The sequence below is a fragment of the Chiroxiphia lanceolata genome, chromosome 6, assembly GCF_009829145.1.
Source record: "Chiroxiphia lanceolata isolate bChiLan1 chromosome 6, bChiLan1.pri, whole genome shotgun sequence".
NCBI lineage: Eukaryota > Metazoa > Chordata > Aves > Passeriformes > Pipridae > Chiroxiphia > Chiroxiphia lanceolata.
This window is the reverse complement of record NC_045642.1, coordinates 23736425-23761214: the sequence shown is the minus strand read 5'-3', so window position 1 is coordinate 23761214 and position 24790 is coordinate 23736425. Positions and strand designations below refer to the sequence as shown.

General features: G+C 45.2%; 2 protein-coding genes across 2 annotated transcripts in view; both read right to left on the bottom strand.

The window, feature by feature from the left end:
* Positions 1-622: 622 nt before the first annotated feature.
* Positions 623-24790, bottom strand: part of PRDM11 (PR/SET domain 11) — a 44976-nt gene continuing 20808 nt past the window's right edge. Inside the window, 4 exon segments of the mRNA XM_032689945.1 lie at positions 623-3851; positions 3853-5642; positions 6481-7128; positions 10220-10407. Coding sequence (XP_032545836.1) covers positions 3477-3851; positions 3853-5642; positions 6481-7128; positions 10220-10407 — 3001 coding nt within the window. The 3' untranslated portion in view covers positions 623-3476.
* Positions 14223-19601, bottom strand: LOC116787894 (myb-related transcription factor, partner of profilin-like). The gene is made up of 2 exons (XM_032689947.1): positions 19006-19601; positions 14223-17415 (listed from the first exon to the last, which is right to left on the bottom strand). Exons 1-2 carry the CDS (start codon positions 19442-19444, stop codon positions 16832-16834), a joined length of 1023 nt encoding a protein of 340 aa, XP_032545838.1. The 5' UTR covers positions 19445-19601; the 3' UTR covers positions 14223-16831.

The following is a 24790-nucleotide window of genomic DNA, read 5'->3' as shown; positions in this document are numbered from 1 at the left end:
ACCTTTCCCATCATGAATATCTGCAACATCCAGTGGCAGGGAATCATGCTTCCTACTGACATCGCTTGCAGGTGTAAGCGAAGTTATTTGCTAAAGAAACAAGCACTTTCCCTGTGTCAGCTGACTGCCTGGAGAAAAAATCCCATCTGCTGTACATTTCACTCTGCCATTAGGAATAACAGCCGCCGATGAAAGGTATCACTGATGAGAGCAGGATTTGCAAGTGAAGCAAAGGAAAGGAGTGACAAATTGGAGGAATCATTTCAGAACAGGGCCTCTGGCAGCTCTTGCCAAGAAGGCAAGGCACCATTTCCTCCCCAGTGGCAAAAGTAAGGAGGCTCAGATCAGGAGTTGTAAACAGGCCCCTCAGGCAGTTCAGCACAAGCCCTGGGGGAGCACTCCTGTCTCCAAAGGTGTCTGGAGTCTGTCCTCAAGTATCCCTTCCTTCCATGTGGGCCAGGCACTTTGATGGGGTTCTGTGCCAAGGAACTTTTGCTGCTGCTAACAGAAAGGCAGGTGATTTTTCAACTCCATCCACATAGAGCTAATGGAGTTCCTATGGACTCTATGATCTATGCTCACCTTGCCCATCTCCAGGTCAGAAACTAATGGAGCAGCAATCTTTTTTTTTTTACCTTTTTGCATCTCCTTACATTTTAAAAAGGGAGGAAACCTGCCGTCTCCTCAACAGGCAGCAGCTCCATGAGCTTAGTGGCAGCACCCTGAGCAGAGCCTATTTACCAGGCCCGGAGAGCTACAAGTAACTTGTGTAGAAAGATCCCTACATTATGGTCAGGCAAACAACCGTCCGAGTCTGCACAGCTGGCAGAGGGTTTCCAGTTTAATATTTACTCCTCTGGATGAATGAGTCAATTTTATCACATCATTTATAGGGAAAAACAGAAAAAAATGCAAACAAAGCCATTTTTTTGCTTGCTAGGTGTTACATATCGATGTCCCTGTGCTGTGACAGTGTGATGCCCTGACCTAGACGGTGACATTTCCATGAGGACCATAGGGAAAAGCACTCAGTGCCTACACCCTTGACAGCACTTTGGCAAAAGGTGGGTGGCGCTGGCGCAGGTGGCCCCGGCGCAGGTGGCCCCTCCTGCCCAAGCTACCCTCAGGCTGCACATGCTGTCAGAGGTAAGGCAGAGGGAATAAGTGCTACAGAGGGTACGCTGCCTGACCAGCGCTCGCTGCTATATTCACAGGGTCTACTCTACTCCACTGGGACTGGCTGACCAAAAGGCCTCATTTTACAGAAAAGGAGGCAGAGTCTGAGCACAAGGATGGGCCACCACAAGTGCTTTGCGTGGGCTCAGTCCCTCCTCAGTCCTACAGGGACAGCGGCAAACACTTCTAAAACCCTGATCAACACCAGTCTAGCTCTTCCTGTGGGGTGTGAAAGCTGAACCAGTCCGTAGTGGCTTGGCTGCATGCCTCTGCCCAGTGCTGGCTGTGAAGTTCTACTGAAGGCAAAGGGGTTAGCAGGAGGTGAGTGAGACCTAGGTAGAAGTGTGTGTTTTCCCGGGGAAGACAGTGCGTGAACCCTGGCAGTGAAAGTGACTCTGAGAGAGATCGGTTCCAAACATGCTACATCTCCATTGAAAACAAACAAAAACGTTTAAAAAATAAAATAATATTATATATATATATATTTTTATATAAATGAAAAGCTATCATCTAGCAGCAACGGTTCTAGAGATATCTTAGCACCAAGACCAAGGGCGGGGGGGGTAACAGGAGAAAGGAAAGGTTCAGTGTTGCTGATACCACCATCATGTTTCCAAACAACACAGCTTGGCACAAAGCTCATCCCTCTGGGAAGTGAGAACATGTTGGCTTGGACACCTTTTGGACAACAGGTCTCACTCCCATGATGGTCTGGTCAGGTTGGTGCTGTCCATGCCACATCAGCAGGGCAAGGCACTAGCATCTGTGGAGTTTTTGCACCTTTTTTGTTTGTGTGGTTTGTGTTTTTTCTTTTTTTTTTGGTTGGTTGTTGCTTTTTTTTATTCTTTTTTTTTTTTTTTTTTCTAACCTGAAGTGATATTGTGTGGATGCCTGGAGCTTGTTTACTTTAAAAGAATAAAACAAAAAAGAGCCCCAAGCCCACAGAACAATCTCTTTGTGATGGAAGGTGCAAGTCCCCCATTCACATTTCAGCTGGACTCCACATTCCTTCAAGAAAGGAAGAAAGATTTCGCAGGAAGAAGCGGAGCATCCCTTCTTCCTGCTGTCATCAGTCTGCTGTGCTGTGGAACATGTTACCTTGGTCACAAGAGAATACGTGAACCTTTGTAGGACATCATCACATGAATATAATCCAAGATAATCTTGCATTGATAGCTCCTGCCATCAAACCGCAGCAGGTTTTTCTTTCAGTCATTCCAAACAAAACAAAACAAAACAAAACAAAAAACCCACAACAATCTAGGATTATAAAGACATAGTATAAATAATGTAAATTAGAATATAATTTTTTAAGCCTTTGAATCTCTGCCCAGAGATGGCTCTCGACTCATTGGCTGTCTAGCTTCCACAGCAGCCCTGGTTTTGAATGAATAGTTGTATATATATATATATATATATATTTATCTCATACAATATAAAAATATAAATGCAAAAATTTCCCCCTGCCTTCTCTATTTTGCTATTTTATAGTCTGCACATGACATCATGTTATAATATATGTATAATAGACTGGTATTATGGTTATCATAAACAGAGCTGAAAGCCAAGTATTACTCTACAGCCCAAAGGTAGGGAGAACTGAGAAAGGGGCATCACAGTTTAGTGGAGGCATTTGTTTCTAAGTCAGAATAAAAACCCAAAATCATGCCCTCAGCTCTTCCCTCCTGCCAGTAATCTCTTGAGCAGAAAAAGCTTCCATTCAACTGAAGAGAACTGGGTGGAGCTGAGAAGCTTAGGGCAACATAAACACACGGGATGCTCTGTCGGAAATCAGAAATGTGATGGTTGCCAACAAAAGGCTCAAATGGCTCAATAACTGTACTGAACAATGGAAGGAGAGGCAGAGATTAAAACTGAGGGGAAAACAAACAAATAAACAAACAACCCCAAAACAAAACCAAACCCAAACCCCAACAAACCGACAACACACATACAAAGGAAACCACCAGGAGGATGAGGCTGACAAAGACCCGTTGTGTAGCTTATAGATTGTTAAGTTTGAACATGTAGAGTATGGCCCCAGCACACGCTTCTGAAGAATGAAATGTTGCCACCTACATTGCAGCTGCCATGGTTGGAGACACCAGTAAATGTCTAAACATTGTCTCAATCTTTAAAATTCTGCTTAGCTTCTATCAGACGCACATCGTCTAACTTTTAAATTTTCAGTGTGGGTTTTTCCTTAATATAGATAATATATATATTTTATATAATATATCAAAGTTTAGAGTATAGATTAAAAAATTATTCAACTGCTTTCTGATCTGAGGCATTCCTTCCTAAATATCAGGGTAAAACTCAGAGCCATGGTCCATGCTCTGCAACATCGGCTTCTGATCAAGAGATGACATCCTGCTCAGCATTTCTGCTGACAGCGCATAACTATTACCGGACTTCTCCTCAAACCAACTATCTAGTGCCCTTTTGCAATCAAAGTTGGCAATGGGTGGCCCGTTAACAGCAATTGTCAACAGATCACTGAGCTGCTCCAGAGTGAGCCGAGAGCGGTTGTTCTTGCGCACCCTCTGCAGGGCAGTGCGCCCCTTCTCACAGCAGGCCGAAGAGGTGGGAAGGACTTTGAGGATCTGAACTATTTTATTTAGGAGGGGAAATCTCTGTTTGTATTTACAAATGTGACTAAGCAAGTCTTTAAAAACCGTTTTTGGTATAATAATCCACCTTGAGTTCTCGCCACTCCATCAGCAGACTCCCTCGGGTGTCCATCCCCTCTCTGCAAACCTCTCTGGAAAACGATGGGACTGTCTCCAGGTGTTCAAATATTTGTACCATATCCTCCTTCCCATAGCTCATGAGCTCATCAGTGCTTCTGGGCCAAGCTGCAAGGTCAAATACCTGACAGGCCTTCACAAATGTCCGGCTGCGGGAATCAAACCTTTGGGCCAGGATCACCTGGGTCTTTTGACAGATCTTTTCTCTGATCGACTGGAATTTGGCTTCAGCCACCCGTAGGTTTTTCACAGCAATGCCATTAAAGCTTTCACGGAAGTTTTCCTCAAACTCCTGCAAGTACTCCCCAGGTGAGTCTGCTAGCCGGCTGATCTCCTGGATGGCCTCCTCGATTTTATCATCCACCTGCGACACAAGAAGGTACTCCCCTTGGAAGACGTAGGCGAGGCGTGAAAGCACAGCGATCACATCCAGCAGGAAGTAGATGAGTTTAATTGACTGGTAGTCCATCAGGAACTGCAGGAGGGCCAAGGCAATGGCAGAAGCATCTGCCCTTTGGGTCTGGCCACTGACATCTTTGAGATGGGCCACAACCTCAAGGTAATCCTTGATTAGAGCATTGAGCACATTCTGCTCCCCGATGATCCACTTCACTGCTCGAATGTCCCCCAAGAACTCAGTTTCCTCACACAGAGTGGCAGCAGTGACTCTCAACTCGCACATGAGTCGGGGAGAATAACGGTAGAAACTGAGCAGCTGCTTCAAATTATTTTCCAGCTCCTCCAAACACGGTAGTTCCTTCCCACTGATGGCATCCAGAATTTCCAAGTGGGGTCTATGCACCATAAAGGGCAGGCAGAGAAGCCAGGGCAAGGTCTTTCTGATTGTCATGAACAAGTTGGCTCTGAGGCTGGCAGTAATGTTAGCACCATCAACTCCCAAGCCAACAGTTGGCTTCTCATCCTGCAATCGTATTCCCAGGCTGGAAAAAGCCCGGTCTAATGCTTGGAGGTAACTGTCTGTTGTAGAAAAGCCCAGCTCCTGAAGGGACAGGAATTCAGTTGCCGGAGGCCCATCGCTGCTCGTGTACTGCACATAGACCGCAACCGTGTCTGCAAGCAAGTCATCGCTCTGCCCATCCAGAATGATGCTGAGGAAGGGAGACTGCCGGATGCGTTCAACCAGGTCCTCTCGAAGAGCCCGGGCGATATGGTGAATTAAGATTTGGCAGTCTCCTTCATTCATGTACTGATCCACCACCTTGAGTTCACACTTTCTCAGTAGTTCTGCTAGAGGCCGAAAGTCATAGTAGGGCCTGCCCTCTAGGGCCAAGTGGTAGGCTGTATTGAAGAGCAGGGTCATATTTCGGCACATCTCTTCTGTCTTCTCTGGGTGCATCCTGAGCTTGTAAAGCTGCAGGCACTTCTTGTGGAGGTTGCTCTGGCTGTGAAGCTTTATCGTGTGTATCTTGAACTGCTTTGAGCCAATGATGAAGGCTGAAGTCCGAGAGGATTGCACTGTGTACTGCCTACAGACATGGCACCACATTTCATTCAATGTTGGGGAGTACCGCAGAAACCAAAACTTTTTAAGCCACTCTTGCTTGAACCGCCGTATCCTCCGGCCTGTCGCAGAAGACATCTTGGAAGGCTCATCTGTAGCAGCAATCATGTCATTGGAAACTGATTCATCAGCAGAATCCACCTCTTGGTCATCGTCCTCCATGATGGTGGGAACTGAGATGATGCTTTCTGAAGCTGTAACAAAAAAAATAAAAAAAGGAAAAAAATATGATATTTACAAAGTCACTGAGCTAGAGAAGCATCCTATTGGTGACAGTAGAGCATTGCCCAATGAGCTGGACACAGCCTCCCCTCTCCTGCCCACAACACATTATGGATAGAATTTGAATCATGGCTTAGAAAGGAAAAGAAGTCAATATTTCTGCATATGAACTTTGTCTCCAACATGCCACAATGAACAGCAAGAAAGGACACTACATCCTGGCCACTTGAACAATACACTGTTTGACCCAAATGTTCCCTTTACTGAAGACTCCTGGCTGCTTGACAGCATGTTCCTGGGGGAAAGGAAATGTATCTTCAGAAAGGGACACATGGTTGTGTTAAGGCAGTGGAAGAAACAGAGAGGGCTTTCCAACAAGGGACACAGCAGGACATCATTTCATACACAAAGAGAGCACATTTCAGTGTTACCACAGAGTCATTCAGATTTTCTTGGTAGCATGTGAGGTATTGTGGAGGGGCTTCCGCTGAAAGAGAATGCATCAAAAATACAGCAAACAAACTGTCTGCAATGGAATGTCTTTTTTATTGACAGTGTATTATCAATTACAATGGCAACAAATAGAGCAAGTTGTCATACAGAGTCTTTCCCAGACAGTGTTTTCCACTGTACCCACAGCATCAGCTCCTGGCCCACCCAGTCACAAAACCTGACAATGAACCTTCCATGGAACCACAGGTTCACCTGAATACTCAGAGCAAAATGCTTTAGATGGGTACACAGCACACAGGCATCTCACTACTCTCCTTAGGCAGGGTTTGGAGAATGCTCTAACTTGGCAGGGCTTACCTGTGGGGTCTGAGAACTCTTGGAGCTCGGGTACCTGGGGCGGTAACACGGGTGGCTCAGGTAACTTCCCAGATCTCAGCATGTCTAACTCAGCCTGTAGCTCCCGGATTTTCCTCTTCAACCGGATGCAGTTGGGGCAAAAGGATGTGCTGGGGATTTCATGGGAGTTGCCTTGTGCAGAGGCTAGTGACAACTCAGTTGGGCTGTCTGCTTTGAGTGACAGGGGCTCTTCTTCCTCGTCTTCAAGGATGCCCACCTCCTTGGCTGAGATGAAAGAGGAACTGTGGGGGACCTTCCATTCCCCTTCGCTCTGGTTTCTGCTGAGGCCCAGGGAGCTGTGCTGCATGGCACCGCCACACTGCTCAAAGATGTCTTCAGCCTGGTATTTAGATGCTTTTCTGATGGCAAGTGGTGTACTTGTTGCTAACTGGTTCTCATCAAACTTGGCAGACTCCAAAGAAGCCTCCAGGACGTCTTTGAAGATGAGGTCAATCTTTTTTTTCTTTGTATGGGGGTGGGATTCCCCCTCATCACAGCTGCGCTTGTAGGGGCTCTTCCCTTGCTTTAAGGTGAAGTGGAGTGGCCCCCTTGCATCCTCTTGATTTTCTGTGTTCTTTTCTGACTTTTCACTCTGTAACTTTTTGTCTCCTAGAAAGGAAAATGGGGTGTGGGGATTATCACTGGGAACTGAGCAACATCCCTCAATCTAAAACTCAAACAAAAAAAGAACAAAAAGGCAGACTGGATCTTTGCAGGTCTGCATGTTGTGTTACAAGCCAGGGAACCAACACAACTCAGTGGAAACTGAGGCTTGCAAGAGGAGAAGCCCTGCTAATGGGCATGTCTGCAAAAACAGAGACAGTCCTGGGTAGCCACAGCAGAGTAGAACCCACACACTTTAAAGAGAAGAGAAACTACAGGCAGCTTGTTCAACCTAAAGGTGTAACCAACCTGTGCTGGAAGAGGACTATGAAGTGAATGACTGATCATAGTGGAACCTAATACACAGAGCCTAAGCACCATTTTGGCTGGCTGGAAGTCCTGTGCCTGTTTTGACTTGGTAAAAGGTATCAAGTGTACAGCAGTGCAGTGAGAGATTTACACCATTTCATGATAACCCCAGCGTCCGTGCACGCCATGGCACAAAGTTTGCAAGCCCCTTTACTCTCATTCAGTTTGGAGGCTGCTCCAGAAATGCAAATGTAAAGGAGTAAAAATAACTTGCACTCTTAAAACCTAAGGTACTCATTGTCAACAGAGCTACAACGGGTGAATGCCCGCCAAGGACGGGACATGTAGCTTGTCCCGGTGGAGTCTGAGAGTATGGCCATTCAGTAATAGGAAAAAAAAAAATAAAAGCAACCTCATACAAATTATTAATTGCTTAAAATAAAGGGAATAGCCAGATTTCCTTACCTGAAAATTCAAAAGACGATAGGTTTGGCTCAATTTCCATCATTCTTCTATCTTGTAAATAACTTCAAGCATTGAAGGCTTCCCAAACAAGACGCTGCTTTATGCTGATTTTTGATTTTGTTTGCTTTTAAAGTGTATTCATGCTTTCATAAGAGTTATGGAGCAAAAGCTACCATTCCCTCTCTAAGGAGAGCAATGCTAAGAATGCAGAAAAGATGCAAGACTTGAAACAGTTAGAGTAAGGCACTGTAAAAAGGGCTGGCCTGAATGGATGGGATTTTGCACTGAGTTTGGATGCTGGCTGGGAATCCCAGCCACTCTTTTAGTGAATCCATAACAACAGATCTCATTTTCAACACATTGATGAGAATTTCTATGGACAAAGCTTTGAGTCTCTGTCTTAGTATTTTCCCTGTTACAGACTATAACAACTATTGTCAGAGGTAGGGATTTAGAGAACGAATTCTTCTTCCTTGGTGATTTTTTCCCCAACCAGCTGAGTGCTTCAGCCCTATGGAAAAGCTAAAAATCACAAGACGATCCCTCATAATATTGGTCTCAGCTCTAATGATGAGGCGAGTCAGAAACTATCTACAGAAACGAAACCCAGGAACCATGTCATTTTTCTGTGACTTAATAAAGTGTGCCACTTCACTTCATTTGACAGGCTCATCTGCGGGGATTTGAAATCTTTTAAACAGAAAGTAACTCAACAAATTTTTGTGCTGCTTCCTGACCACTTCCCAGTGCCCTCCCAGTTGAGGCTTTGATGTCTCACAAGTCTAGAAATGGCCCGAGTGATGCCCCATTTTAACAACATCTCTGCGCCCCTCTTGTGAACACAGGCTGAGCTCAGCTTGTAGCAGGATGAGGTCAACAAGACATTTCTGGAATGGTCTCCACAGCCACATGGACTTCTGCCTGAGGATGTGTTAGGCTATGGCAGGTCCTGACGAGTCCAGAGGCAGATCCTCACTGCACTTGTAGCACAGAGCAGGTTTCAGCTCACACAAACCACCACACCACGACAAACTATGACTAAAGGCATGTCTGTATGGCAGGGCAATAGCTAATACCCTTGGTGCCCCTCTACAGTAGCTGGTCCAAGGGCACAGACTGTCTTGCTGTACTTTCAGAAAGTACTAAGCCATTTGGATGACTAATGTGTGCATGTTATTGCAGCAAAATCACTGAAGCTGTACCTAATCACTCAGCGATGTTCATTAATACAAAAAAGCAAATTCATAACAATGTTCATTCAGAAGTAGGAATTGCCCAAGTACAGCCACCAAGATGTAACACTGCAAGTGCATAATAACCCTAGGTGATAGAGATAACCAGCTTTTTCAGAACATCTTGTCCACCCCATTACTGAAGAGGAGACACCTTTTACCAAGTCAAGGCAGCAACAGCAGCTGTGTAATAATATACACGGGAATCTTGATTACAAAGTTATATTTAGTGTGGCTGCCCCTCTGAGGCCCTGCCATTCTGCATCTAGCCTAGAAAGAAATGCTCCTAATTAACTTCAGGTATCAGCATTGTATAGATGAACAGATGCATTAAGAATTTCTGCTTTCCTCTAAAGCTTCTTGTATTGCTGACAATATGTTGGCCCAAAGGACTGCTGGGTTTGTTCCAACACTGCTACTCTTTAGATAAGATAACAATTTCTATCCAAGGAAGAATCAGTCTGATAATTACAAAGCCTCCTGTATGTTGTACATACACTCTAAGGTTGTGAGACTAAGGAGTCTCTAGCTGATGTCGCGCTGATCCCAAATTATCTTTCTGAAGAAAGAGGAGATAAATTAAACGAGGAAAATGGACATACAAACACACCAAGGAAATATCTTTCATAGGCCCATGAAACAAAGTGGAGCTCTCTCAAACAGGCTGCTCATAGGAGGGTGCCAGAGGGTGCAGCATGTTCAGAGGAAAAACCTAAAGCTGTCTGTAGGATCACCAGCTTGGCAATCTTCAGGCCAGAAAGTCTTGTGACAGGGGTGCTCTGTGATCCCTGGGTGTTGCATTAGGCCTTTGTAGCACACACATGACATGACACAACACAACACATGACATGACACACCACAGCATAAATCTTTCTTTCGTGATCTCCATGACAGGTTATGTTATTCTTCTTGTACACCCATCCATCCATGCCAGGCAGAGCTGGAGGCTCTCACCCAGAGATGCTCTGCTTCTAGAAATACATCTCTCATCACACAGCCTGTGCATCACCTACTTCACCCACCACACTTGGCCCAACAAGTGGGGCAGCCCAAGGGGATCAGGAGAGAGGATGGAAACAGAAGGGACTCACCACTTGTGAAATTTCTGTTGATAGTCTCCTGGGACATACTGTGCAACCGCTTCATGTAATCCTCACTGTACCACACCCGCAGCCTCTCCCCAGGGTGGATGTCACGGCAGGCACGGAAGTAAATCCTCTCGCTGTGCTGAAAGGCCATCAGGTTCTGCTCCCTCTCCTCCCGGGAGATGATGACGTACCTGAGGGCAAGGTGACAAGGCAGGTGTGAAGCACAAACTTCTCTCCTGTGCCCCACCTTGTATCAGAATGACAACTATCAAGAAGCCAGAATGACCTTCAGAGAGAGCCATCAACACAGCCAGACTGGAAAGCATGGAATTATAAGCAGTGGTGTGCAAATTTCCAGAGATACAGAACAATGAGGATGGACACCCAGGGAGTACAAAGCCAGTGGGTCAATTTCTTGCTGGGGAAGGGATGACAAGAATGCATATGCAGCCTCAAGGGGTATCTGCCAGTAAGGGTGACACAGACTCTCCTGGGCAGAAGTATCTTTGTCTAGTGACGGAAACAAGGACTTTGTGACTCCCCACCATCACTTCACATCCCAGAGCTTCCTTCCTTGTTCTCGGGAACATCTGGAATATGGCAGGGTTCCTCTGCCTATCTACTTCCCCAAAACACTGCCTTCCTTTTTAGTAGATAACAGATTTCCTTGCTTCTCTCCTCTCAGACAAGCAGAATTGAGATTCTAAGGACAGAAACATGGATACCTAATGTGCATGAAAGCATTGCTGGTAGTCCAAGGATGTTCCAGTACTGGAAGGTTTTGCAGTTGAGAGGTCAGCAGGGTGTGACATAAAAATACAAACAGCTCTGCAAGTGGAAACCCCAGCACCACATTGTGGGGATCTCCTGGCAATGCTGACAGAAAGATCACTTTCTGGGCATGGGATTTATTTTCCTGATTTGAAACAGCTAGTTTTCAGCTCAGCAAAATGTATTTATTCCCACTCCAAGCAACCTGCTAAGACAGAGACCTATCACTAGGGTCATATTATTTACTCTCACACTACTCATGTTCCTACTAGAGGACATAAAAAAGGCTTGGTAATACTGGCTCCAGCTGCCACCACCATGTGCTCGCAACACCTACCCAGGACCATGAGGAGGACCCATCATGGCATGTACAGACCCCAAAGCACACCTGAACAGTTCATAGATAAAGCTTATTCTTTTCTTATGCCATTTGCCTCTGTTATTCAGCGCTCCCTGATGCAGCAACATTAATGAAGGCAAGTGGCACATGGCTCCTCTGACAACTGCTGCTACTAGTCCTTGCTCAAGTTCCCTTATATAGATAGGTATTTCTTTGGCTTAAGAAATCTGCCAAAGTTTACTTGCATATTCTTCCCTTCTCCAGCCATGTGAATGCACAAATTAAGACACAAGCCCACCTGCACGTGATCACACTAACTCACATATACATAAGGTCACAAACTTGGTGAAACTTCCCACAAAACACATAGAACAGACCCCCTGAGAGTCCAGCAATTCCGGTTTTAATGTTAAGCAACTGTGCATGTGCCTGCAAGCAGTTGTATTTTTCCTAATGTGTGCTACCCAGGATTCTCTGCCATTTTCAGCAATTTTTTAAACAGTAGACTCTGGCACTGCCAAAATTGGCTTTTATTAACCCTTCTTTTACTTTTGGTCACAAAACAAAAGAACTTTTAAACTACCAGTTTGTGTATTTGAAAAGGAAGAAAGACCTGGACCAGCTCAGTGGGAAGGAGGCCCTGCAATGGCACACAGCTGCCAGGCTGTTGCTTCTGGGTGTTAGGGATTACTCATCACAAGGTGGATCAGGCATTCAGACAGCCATGAGATACACAGCCCTTGAAGTATACCAATGTGCTGCGGTCAGTCTGATGCCCTGCAGTACAGGAGATCCTAGAGGATGCTCTCCCCAGTCCAAGCAAAATGTCAGGATGCTTCCTAGCATCCCACTGTCCACAACAGTACAGTGACAAGATCAGGGTGCCCCTGTAAAGGAGCCTGGCTACCTGCAAAGATTTACCAACCAGAAGTCACTCAGAGATCCTTAACACAACATACAGGACTCATACCCCCACAGCCAGTGGCACTGAGGAATTCACTGAGCAGTGCCAGGATGGTCCAGTGCAGTCACAGAAAACTGCATTTGACAGTGAGATTTAGAAAATTCCCTAAAATACAACTTTGAACAGGAAGAGGAGAGTCTGGTTATCTATTCCCACCAGGGCTCGCTTTTATTATTAAGTATTTTGTTAAGCATGAGCATGCTTTTCCTATTCATCGCTCTCCTTCTGCCTCTACAGCTCTCCAAGTTTCTGCCTGAGAGCGTCCTTCAGCTCTGCTGCCTGTGTTCGGTAGCTCTGGCCACTTCCTGGAGCAGTGGGGAGCTGGGAGGAGACTGCAGTCTGGAGGGTACGAGCTGCAGAACTGCTGCAACCCTGCAGCATGCTGCCTGGCCGCTCACTCCCATCCAGCCTCCTGCAGCCACCAGCCCTGCCAATTTCACCAAGAGCCCTTAACAGAGAGTTGTGGAATAATCCAGTCACAAACATGTTTCCCCACAGCTGCTCCCAGCTACTAAGTGGTTTACCCTCCCGGAGAGGAAGCTTTCCACCTGTGATACTTCCCTCAGGTAAGGTAAATGGGATGAGATCATCCACACAAACAACCCAGTGCTGCCCAGCCCCAGGCTTCAGTGTCCCCAGAAGCTCAAGACGCAGGTTACAAAGGACTGCATAAACCTCATATCGGTCTAAGACACCTAGTGCCGCTGCACACCACAGGTGCTTTCCAAGGATGGAGAAAGTCATTCCACAAAAGGGCAGCCTGCCTGGTGAACAGGGGACACAAACTGCCTGCTGAGGAGAGACTGTAGGATCTGCCTTCTCTGACACATGTCCCGAAGCCAAAGTGCTCACATCCTGAACAACCCAACCCTTCCTGTGAAGGCTGGAAAGTACCCAGTTCCCCTCCCAATGCCAAATACTAAGTCTGGATTGAGGCAAGGAGGCTACTTTGGTTTGGATGCCCAGGACAGGCATGGTTAGGTTGACCCAAGCAACGCACACAGATGGACACAGCCCTGCTTGCATAGCAGCTTTCCCAAGGGACCATGATCCTCAGAGGAGGACTGGGGTCATACTGCTCCCAGGACAGATCCAGCCACCCTCAGCTGCACCTGGTCCTACAAAGGTGCATTGCAACCAGCCACAAATAGGTAATTTCATGTCCTGCCGAGTCCCCAGGACAGGTCAGGCTCAGATCCTGCCCAGGCTACTCAGGACCAGTCACTGTACCAATGGAGACCAGTTATAACCCAGCTGTAGCTATTGGGGTTTCAATCAACCCCATCACTGTTGGAGGCACAGCTCCTTGCTCTGCAGGACCACCTTTCTCACAGACTTTCTAGCTAGCAGCAAATAAACATCATATCGCCCTTTTTTTTAAGCCACAGCCCACTCAGGACACCAAATTGCTACATTTTGGGATGGTCAAGTGAGCATGCCCAGAAAAATGTCAAGGTATTTTTTGGCAGCTGGGACCATTCCTCTCAGGAGGAGAACAGACCCTCCAGAAGAGACAGCAAAGAGGAAGGGGACATTTTCAGCTGGAGGAAGGCTCAGGCTTTTATCTTTCTCCCCTCTGCTATCCCCCTGGCCTTGCCTCATGCCTCCCTCCTACCCACTCCGTTGCTTACCTTCCATCTGGCCCCGGGGGTGCTCTGATGTCACCCTGACAGGTAGAGTAGAGCACCGCAGGGAACAGGCCACTGGCCTTCCCAAAATCAACATTGGGCACAGAGCCAGGGCAGGAGATCCCGTGCAAGAGAGCTGCCACCAGCCCAAGCTGGTGCCCCGAGATGCCATACCCACAGACCCTGCCTCAGCACTCTGATGCTGAGTGTCTCCAGGAGACCCACATCTGTGACAGGCTTGTTACCAGCTCAGGCAAAAACTGTATGAGAGAAACAAATGACTCAACAGCAGCCGTGTTAAAAGTGTTATATATTTATTGCATTCTTAACAAAAATACTTTTAAAAAGAGAATTTTTTCAGCATGTACAAGACATGGAGATACTGGGGTTGAGCACAGCAGTTTGCTTTGATGCAGGCACTTACTTCAACAGCCAGTTAACATGATGGGTGCAGGAGGAAGTATCCTTTGTGAGCCAGTACAGAAAAGCCACTCCACCGAGGGGTCTACACAGGGCAGGAGATACGTCCCCTGATCTGGACCGATCTGTAATAGTCCACAGAGGAAACTGGGGGAGATATCATGCAGTCTACAGTAAAAAGTCCTTTTTCCTGACCAGTACCCAGCCTTTCGGGGTTTGTATTGAGAGCTGTGCATCCTTCACCAGGATTCTCTCTCTTAACACAATCTATGTGGGTGATTGGATGGCAGCAATGATGCTAACTCCCTCCAGTGCCCAGCACCTGCAGGAGTCTCCTTCCCTGCAGATCCAAGGGTTCCCAGAAGAGATCCCCCTGGACAACATCAGAGGATCTAATCTTATCAGTATACCCATGGGAGAACATCAGCAGAGACCAAATACTATAAAAATATAAAATACCACTTCTAATATATAGTAGCAGCATTATATCGACCCAGAAAGCCTTTAAAGCTTATCACCTTTTCTCAGTTCTCTCTGATTCATAAATTAGATCCACTTCTGCCAGATTTCCCAATCTCTCTTTCATCTGAAGAGAGACTGTGACTTTTGTAGAATACAAATGGTACAACAGAAGTAAAAGGACATCCTCAGAGGAAGGTGAGCAAGTTCTGCCCCGGTCTGGCATCAGCACTACAAGGAATGTCCTCTGTGTGAAACCAGTCAAGTGATTCCCCAGAAAGGAGGCTTTTCTCCTAGCCAGACCACTGCTTCCTTGAGCAACGGCCTTTTACTGCACCACTAAAAATAAATTACTTGAATTAAAATTACAGAACATCTAGAAAAAAAAAAGGAAAAGCAGGTCAAGTATGCCTGACAACAGATATACAATGATCTTTCCAGAAGAGAAGCTAGTGCACTATACTTTCAAAGGACAGGTCAGACAGACTAGAGAAGATCCCTGAAGATCACACAAAACAAGCCATTCTTCTGCTTTACCATGCTGCCTGTGTTCAATTCCCACTGAAGTTTCTGTAAATTTTTAGCCAAGTTTGTAGCCCAGACATGGCATGATGATGCTCATCCATATTAACTGGAATAGCTTCCTGCAACCTGCCTCCAAAACAACAGGACAGCCTGGAGAGCAGTGGTGTGCTATGTGTAGTTAACACCTTGGCCCTTTTCCCTGCTGATCATGACAATGATCCAGATTTTTCCAGAAATGGGGGCAGCATGGTAGATGCAGATGTGCAAATCAAGGAGAAAACAGACATGTTATAAAAGAGCTACCACATACATTATCACCACCTGAGGTGACACTATTAAAGCCTAGTTTCAGAATCAGGGTTGTACATGGGAACCTCACACAGCACTAAACAATTCAAATGTTGTAACAGTCCTTTCTTGCATCTCTATGGGGAAAGAAAGCAGTACAAAACCAACACGTCTAAGATTTTAATCTATGTAGCTGTGAATTTAGACAGTAAACTCTTCACAATAGGAGAACACAGAACAGATCCCATGCTAAATAACACTAAGTGCAGAGTAACTGTACTGAAGCTGACAGAATTACAATGAAACAAAACCAAACTGTTCTTAAGGTCAGAAGCAGGCCCTATATCTTTTGTTGTTTCTGTCCAGTCTTTCACGTTCTGAAGAGGGTGAGGTGATTCAAAACTGAAGATTACAACATGCAAGAAAATAATATGATACAATTCTCTTTAAATGTTCTCATATTACAAAATAATTGTATTTTAACTGCAACTGTGAAGGGTAGGTAAGGGTTTCAGACCTGAGCAAACAAAATTTAAATTCTTTAATATAAGTGCATGTGCTACTGCAGGATCCAGGCCCATGCCATCACAGCCCTTCTCAGAAGTCTAAAACCACCGTGCTCAGACCCGTCCTCAACATCATGATTTCTTCACTTCTCTGCAAAAGCTCTTTTAAACCCCTCTCCCCAAAACTGTGTATAAGTCACAGTAAACCCTGGATTGCTCACTATTGCTGAATGCACAATAAAAGAATGAGCAGCAAGAGTCTTTAGAGTCATAAGGCTATATTTCTGCACATATCGCCTATACTAATTTTCAGGAAAATGATGGGAAGGCAGTAGTAGGGTAAATTTGTTAGTCAATTGCAAAGGGAGCTCTTAGCATGTTGTCGCTATAAATAACATTTCACAGGTATGGGAAGAGATTCAGATAATGATTCCTATTGCATCTCAGTTTATAGAGCATTTAAAGCATGGGGAAGTCAGTGAAAACTCCCAGTCTCTATGAATAGAAAGACGTCCTACATTCCAAGATTCCTCTTTGCCGTCGCAGAGGGAAAGTCCTATTATTTAGCTGCCATAATTCATACAGCTGGCAGGGGGGTGGATGGGTTGGGTCAGCTGTTTACCTTCCCCACAGAGTACTGATACACATAGAGAAGCCATGTGAGCATGCAGCAGCTCAGGAAGAAGCACCCTTCTTTACTTTATATGACACAGACTAAAAATGTTTTCTCTTTTGTGACCTGGTAGTCCGTGCAGGAGTCATCTGTTTTAGAGGGTTTTGGTTAGATGCTGAACTAGGTTCTGAGGGCTGTTTAGGGCAAGTGTCTTGTTGACAAGACCCTTGCATGACACTAGGATCTTGTGTCCTATGGAGAGCCTGGACCCCATTACGTATTTCTGTTAGTGTTTGACACATCTGGCTGACCTGGCTGGTGAGGTCAGCCATCCTCTGACTGACGGCATGCATGCTGTCTGCCATGTCCCTATGAATGGCCACCAGCTCCTGGCAGAACTGCCCGAACATGTCTGTTTGCTGAGCATGGGAATGGAGAAGCTGGCGATCGAAGCTGGAGAGGGGTGGGTTCCTTGTGCGGGGGTGCGGGGGTCTGCAGGACGAGGTGGTGCGTGGGGATGGACAGTGCAGTTCCTGCCTTTGGCTGCTAGCTTCCAAGTGCTCTGATGAGGAAGAAGTGCGGAGGAAGGAGGGCCCGGAGAGATGATTGACTCCTGCACCAGCCCTCTGCAGCGAAGCGAAGTGCTGTTCCTGAGAAGTGCCTGGCATCTCTTCATCTTCACCAGCTTAAATAGAAGAGGAAGTATGAATTATTAGTGTGAAATCCCTCACAACTCTGGCTTCTGTTTCAGGGTATCTCAAAGAACATGTTAAAAGGGTTTTCCCCTCCCCTCAGTTTACCATTTCAGGCAAGCCTGTAGTTTCCAATGCATAACTCAACATGCAAGTGCTGCAACGTTAGCACCTGGGTGACAAGCTTAGCCATAAGAAGCTGGAAGAGTGGATGAACCCAAGCTATTATGGTATCCTGTACACAGCATCATTTGTTACTAGAATATAAATCCATTTCAGACAGTAGCAATGACTCTCTTTCCCCAAAACCATAAGTAGCTAGCACACTCCAGTATTTTGGAGGGACACAAACCCCTCATGCAAAAATTCTGCTCCTGTGTCATTTCTTACAATCCCTGCACTGAGAAAAGCATAGATGTAGTATCTGCTGCTCACAAAGTGTGTACTGCAAAGCCACTACATAGCTTGATATCACTAAGACAACGAGGCAGACAGGCGTAGCAGCAACAGCACTCTATGTTAATCAGGCAAGTATACTTGATGCAAAATCAAAACCAAAGCAAAACACTAGGGGAAAGTTCTCATTAGTCTGATAAATATATAGTGATGTGCCAGTTTACAAGTACAGGTATATCAAGAGTAAGAAGAGACAAGACTTCACTTGTTGTAAAGTGCCACTGGCTTCCAAGAGAGATGTAAATAATGACCAATTCCCACTTTTTAAGTTCTTGAAGATTTTTGTCCTTGCTTTCCCACTAACAACACTACTACAAATATGAGATCAGATCTAATGTGGTAGGACAGTGCTGCTCACGAGGTGTTAGTTGACTCACTTCCCAAGAAGTTATCCCCTTTCTCTCCTTTGTATCCCTAAAAGCTCACAGACCAAGAAGCTGCACCTCCATGATGAAAACCTGTGTGTACACAGCTATGGGAAGAACTTGCAAAAGCAGCTTGTGGTTTAGCGCTGGAAGGTGTCTGAGAATTGTGGTGGAAGAAGATAACTTCAAAAGCAGGGCCAGCAATTCCTTTAAAACCAGTGAAGAAGCAGTCGTTATCATCTATCTTTTTCATAGCATTTATGCTGATCCTTCAGACCACTACTGAGAAATCACAAGTGGCCCGGCCTCAGAGCAACGAACGCCAGTGATCACTGAGACCTCCAACAGTCCTTTTGGAAGTGACTGGCAGATGACCCCCAGCTTGATAACACTGCTGTTTTATCACAGTGAAGATCCCCTAATCCATTACAAGCATTTTCCCCACAGACTGGAGGTAGTTGCACTTCAACTACAGATGCTCCCTCACTTGTAGGATTAGGTCAGATTTATAATCCATCATCTACCCTTAGAAGACAGTATAGAAAAGAACTAGATAAACAGATAAAGAAGATGATCTTAACTTGGAAACAATCCACTTCAACACCCCACAACCACCAGAGCAGGCTGTCTTGAAACCAACCACAGCAGTAAGACCTGTCTTGACAGGCAACCCAGCATCTCACACAACACACAATGCTCTTATGGTGTCAAACTGAGGTATCCAAGCATAAGACAAAGAGGTGTTAAGGCAATGATACTTACAGCTTGTTGACAGGCTGTCAACCACGTCCAGATCCGTTCTCTGGAAGCCGTGCATCTGGTGGGATGAACGCAGTGTCGACTCGATGGCTCTCTCGTGGGCGGTCAGGACGATGGCCGAGGGCTGCCCCATGCTGCCAGGGTTGGAGAGGGACCTCTGCATGAATGCCAGTTTGTCCTTGGTCCTTCTCTTCATGTCGTCCCATCTGTGTTTAACGTCTTTTACAGACCTGGAGACCTGGCTGACTGATGTGATCTGCCTGGCTATGCCTTCCCAGATCTTGTCCCTGTCGGCATGGGATAGACGCATTGTCTCCCTCCCAAACAGCATGGCTTCATTTCGGGTCACCTCAGTGACCAGAATGTCCAGTTCTTCCTTGGAAAACTTGGGCTTCCTCTTTCGTTCAGCCACGTTCCTTGGGTTGAACATCCCACAAAGCATAATTGGGTAAAAGGAAATCAGCGCAAAGCAGCCCCCTGCATCCAACCACTTGGCCAGTGCAGCACTGGGGCAGAGGAGTTCGGTGGGATCCAGCTCCCCCCACCTGCAACAACCTCTCAGTTTTCCTCAATCACACCAGGAAAAGGCAGCTGTTTTGTTTTTAAGAGACAATTTTCAAGCTTAAGAAAAAAACCACCAAGCAACACTAGTGTGAAGGAGCCTTCTCAGCTTTACAGGTAAAATGAAATTTTACACTTCGTCTGATGCCCTGACTTACATATGAGAATTTCAGTTCAGTCTCGTATCACTTGCCACAGTTCGTACACAGAAAAAAGTGTGTAAACTCACAATCAGTCGCAAAGTTAATTAGCTTCTAAGGTGATATTGCTCAAAATTTTGATGAAATTTAGAGGTCTGAAATACATTGTATTGTTCTGCCTGGCACAACATGCGGTGGAATGTTGTTTACACCACCCTTTCTGTTACAACTTGCAGGATGTTATGCAGAGGCTGTATCAAATCAGATTTTTTTTAGAGTAGGGCAATTTTGACTAGACTCAGGCAATTTCTGCAACTCACTTTCCCTGAGGAAAGGTCTTTTTTTCAGCATCATGGTACTGCACATCCAGCATTTGTCTGCTTCACAGCAAGCTCTTGCTTCACCCAGAAATGGATGCTGTTTCCCATTGTTCTCAAAAGGAATGAGGCCACCCACTTGTTTTTCCTGGCTAGGCTTTCCATCACTGCCACTGACAGGAGCCTGCACCCAGTTTCTGGTGCTTCAAACAAACAACTCATAGCCTCAGCCCATTGAGAAGAAGAGGCAGCCATCCTGAGAAAAAGCACTTTTGTCCAAAGGGAGTGTGTGTTAATTTTTCCAGCCACAGTCAAAGGAAACTTTAAAAACAAACAAAACATTGGTCCTAACTATGTTTTTTTATTGGGGAAAGAAAAGAAGGCAGCAGATCTATTTAATAGGGACGGAAAAAACAGACTGTCTGAACATGCAGTTTTGCACATAAATAAGATGGAACTGCAGACAGAGGAATAATCGGCAGCCTGGGCAATGAACATCTGTGTATACGTATGCAGCACAGCACAAAGGAGATCAGAGGCCACATACAAGAAGTAAGATATCTTAATGGTTACAACACCTATCAACTGTATCTCTGAAGTGACACCATGGGCGGGAAAACCTATTGGTTTCTCAATGTGTTCAGTTTCTTCCTGCTTATGGCCCCAAATTAAATGAAACCAAAGATGCTACTATTAGTAGACAGAACGTTTGATTTCATTTAATTTGGGATCTATTGTTAGTATCATTGCAATGTTAGGGGAATAAATTCTGGCTGGGCTAGCTCAGATCCTCCTCTTTCGAAGAAATACAGTTAATCATAAGATCTTGGCCAACTGCCCTCTGTGCAGGCAGAAAACCCACTTGTAGTACTTTCTGAAAAATTGGTATAAGTGAAGGCTCCACATTTGTGATGGCCCTGCTGGTGCCTCCTCAGAGATAGATGCCTCTAAGCACTGCCGTGGCCCAGGACAAGATAAGTCGTTTAGGATGCACTCCTCTGAAATGTGCTTGTGGGCTGCAGAGTAAGAAAAACCTACAGAAAGGCAACGACCCTTGTCAGTTGTTGTTCTATTTTCTCCTTAGTGCTGTTAACACTGTTGTTTAATCAGTCTCACTGATGCTGCTGCCCTCCACTGGGGCAAGTGTCAGAAGCTTGGTTAAAGCTGGAAAACCACTAGGAAAAGCTGCTCAAATCGAAGCCATATACAGGGAAAGCTGGGACCTAAGTGCACAGATGCATTTCTTTGGAACAGACATAAATGCATACTTGAGATACTGTTTTGGTGGAGCTTCATTTATAGAGGGGAAGAAGGAGCGTTTAAAGAAGATGGTAATGAAAGATGAAAAGCCAGCAAAGCACTTGCTACACTGACCTCAAAAAAAACCCCCAAAAAACCCCTTACCAAATTAAAAGGAAAACAGAGTTCTCCCAGCTGAACACTGGAAAGAGGGAAAAGGCTACTCGGAACATTGAGCAAAGGAATATTCACACTATGATTTTTATCACATTCAACAAAACTGGGCTTCGTGTATATTCTCAGCAGGCACTCATGACTGCACAGTATCATCAGTGCCTCCATGCGGCAGAAACAAACCTCCACGTGGCGGAAACAAGCTGCTCTGGTGAAAAGTAACAATATTTTGCAAAGTGCTCCTGGGTAGCAGTGAGCTTGCAGAACAGAAGTCTCCCCAGAGCTGCAGGGTCAGGAAACCTGACACACCCTCTTCTCGCTGAATTCACGGCTACTGTCACTAGCAAAACTGCACTGATTGGGAATCAGAGCTTTTTTGCTCTTCCCAGACACAGTATCCCATCAAGTGCATTTAGGACAGCCTGTGGTAGGCCCGGATATTCAGATTTCAGAGTTTCCATTCATTTGCTCCAGCATCTAAGATAACTTACGGATTCCAATAGCAAACTTGCCACAGAGAGAGTAATGAACTCTGGCCAGTTTTAATCACAAATTCAATTAATGTTAGGTTCCTAGCAGGCACATTTACCTCCTCCTTATAAAAATGCAGACAGTATTACTAGCAGAGAGATCTGTTTCCCCTCATGTATTTCCTCTAGCATGCAGTATGTCCCTAGAGACAGTCACCAATATTTCCAAGCACCTCTCTGGGTTGCCATGTGGTGTTTTAGCAAGCTCCAGAGGAATCCCAGTTGTGAGGCTGTGAATTCACCTCAGCCCAGGTCAATCTGTGGTGCAAAACAGTACAGCTATTTCTTTCAAAACAAAAGACATTGTAAACTACCTGAAGACTGGGTACTTAATGATCACCCCACAAAAATATCAACCAACTCCACTATTCTTGGCCTCTAAGAAACAAGTATGTAACTCTTCCCAGGGCTTTTTTGGGTTTTTTTACAGGGATCACAGTACTTTAGGATCCTTTTGCTCTGCATAAATTTGCAATGGATAAGAACATTTGCTCCACTTGCTGCAAGGTAACAAATCAGTTTATGAAGTTCAACAAAATGACATTCATAAACTGGTGACTTTTACTCACCCTGAACACATGGGCAGTCACAGTAACCCTTTTTTTTAATGTTTATTTTTAAAAGGTCCTGTAAAGTTGAAACAGCAGCTTAGTACTTAAAAGATCTAAGTTGGTCCTGGTTTAAGCAGCCTGCTGGAGCACTCGACTAGAGCTCCCTTCCAGGCTCTATTATTGTATGAAGATCAAATCACAGACACCTCCACTATAAGGATACAGGAAGATTTATAGAACAGTCTGGCTCCCCATGACCTCTTTGTTACTATGCTTGGAGAGGAAAGATGGCAGAAAGGAAGACAAAGGAAAAAGAAGTGAGGAAGACTTGCACGAGACTTTTCATATGAGAAAGGATGAATCTGAACTGTGCCAAAAGCGTTAAGAACTCAGGTACTCGCACGTAAGAAGGGATACAGACTATAAATGCCTAAACTAGCCTGGAAACCCCAAATATGAGGCACTGCACTCCAACACTTCAGTTGGGCACCATCAGTTTGCTGGTACTTCCTATCCTGCATCTCAGTCTGGGCCAAGTGACACATAGACAGAGTGTTGTTTCCTGGACTTTCTGAATTACTTTCATTTTTTGTTCATATCCATTATTTCTAGAGAACACTAACAACTAAATAACAGAATTTCCTCAGAAGCAATCAGGAAAACGGATGGTTCTCTGCAACCCTTCAGAAGCCCCAAGAACTCCCATCAGCAGCAATTTACAGGTTGTGTCCAAGAAAGCATTAATTTCGTTTGGGGTTTGCTGCAATCCATGATAATCAGTGCCCAGAAAAATAAAAACAGAGGAGGACGTTTGCACAAATCAAAGCCATGCAGTTTTATAAAGTATTGCAAACAACAGCATTTTACTCTGGACAGAGATGAAGGGTGCATTATTCTTCCACCAGCAGCCAGCTTAGGAGAACATGCTCCCAGCATCAGGAGTTCACATTGGCTAACTGAATGATGAGAGAAAGGGCACGAGGATTCTACCATTGTCATGCCACCTGCTGTGCTTCATACTCCTTCCTCCCTGTTATCCACTGCCCTGGGTAAACAGTCACTTGAAATTAAACCAGCAAGTGCTGCAGTGTACGTATTGTCCTCAGCGGGAAAATGAAAATGGGCTCAGTGTGGTATTTAAACAACAAAAACAATAGGCAGAGATCTACAAGAAGAGAGAGGAATCAGTACAAGCTGCCCTCCCCACGCCATACCCACCTACTCAGAGGGTGAGTAGATCTACTTTGCAAAGCACTCCATCTGTGAGTGATAGCAAAGAGCACCATCTGAAAAACAAAAAGAGCGCTGTCTACAGCGTCCTGAAAGTATGGTTTCTGTAAGCAATTTCAGTGTCAGGTGATGTTCTGGTATAGGATACCAAGCACACCTCAGTTTGAAAAGTGCTAACAAACCAAATCTAGGCTTTTTGAGGACCTCTATTGCCACTTGAACTGTCAGTGAGACCCTACATAATACTACTGTTAGAAGCAATTTTCAAGAGTAAAATCAGAAAGATCAGTAACACTGGTATAACCTGCACAGGTCCTTCAGTACACCCATTTCCAGAAGAGTTGCAAACATATCCCTTCTTCAAAGCCATAACCTCCTTGCCTTTCAAGGCTGTACAGAACAGCACAGACCACACTCATCTTGAGACTGAATCATGGCAAATACAAGTTCAGGCAAGAACATTCTGCTTTTCAGTGCTAGGACCACAAGTAGTGCCCATTTAAATCCAGACATCAAGCTTATGTTCACGGCAGTAGAAAAAAGAGATCATAATAGAATTTTTGCTTTCCAAGACTGCTTTGCCCCAGCTTCACTGTCATGCAGAAAAATTAAATCCTTTGCTGAACTTATAGAACACAAATGACAGCACAGCTGCTATCCATGTAAAGACTCAAATGGAGCAAAAGTAGTGCAACCACATATGACCAATTAGGTCAATCTTGCATCTACCTGTACTTTACTCTCTTTATTCCCTCAGCTGAAAATCCTCAGGCCGACAAATCAGGTAATTCCACACTGCTTTACTCTCTAGGAAATGCCTTCTTGACAATAACTGCTTCCAAAATTCACCCCTGAAAACAGGATTGGTCTGAATGTGGGACAGGCCTCGGTATAGAGCAATGCCCTGTTCTGGCGACATACCACACATACGAGGCCTCAGTGACCTACATTTTACAGATATATGCCAATACTTGAAACACTGCATCATGGTTACACACTTTCCCTTCCTGCTGCAGTTCCCAAACCAGAACCAGCCTCACTCCTGG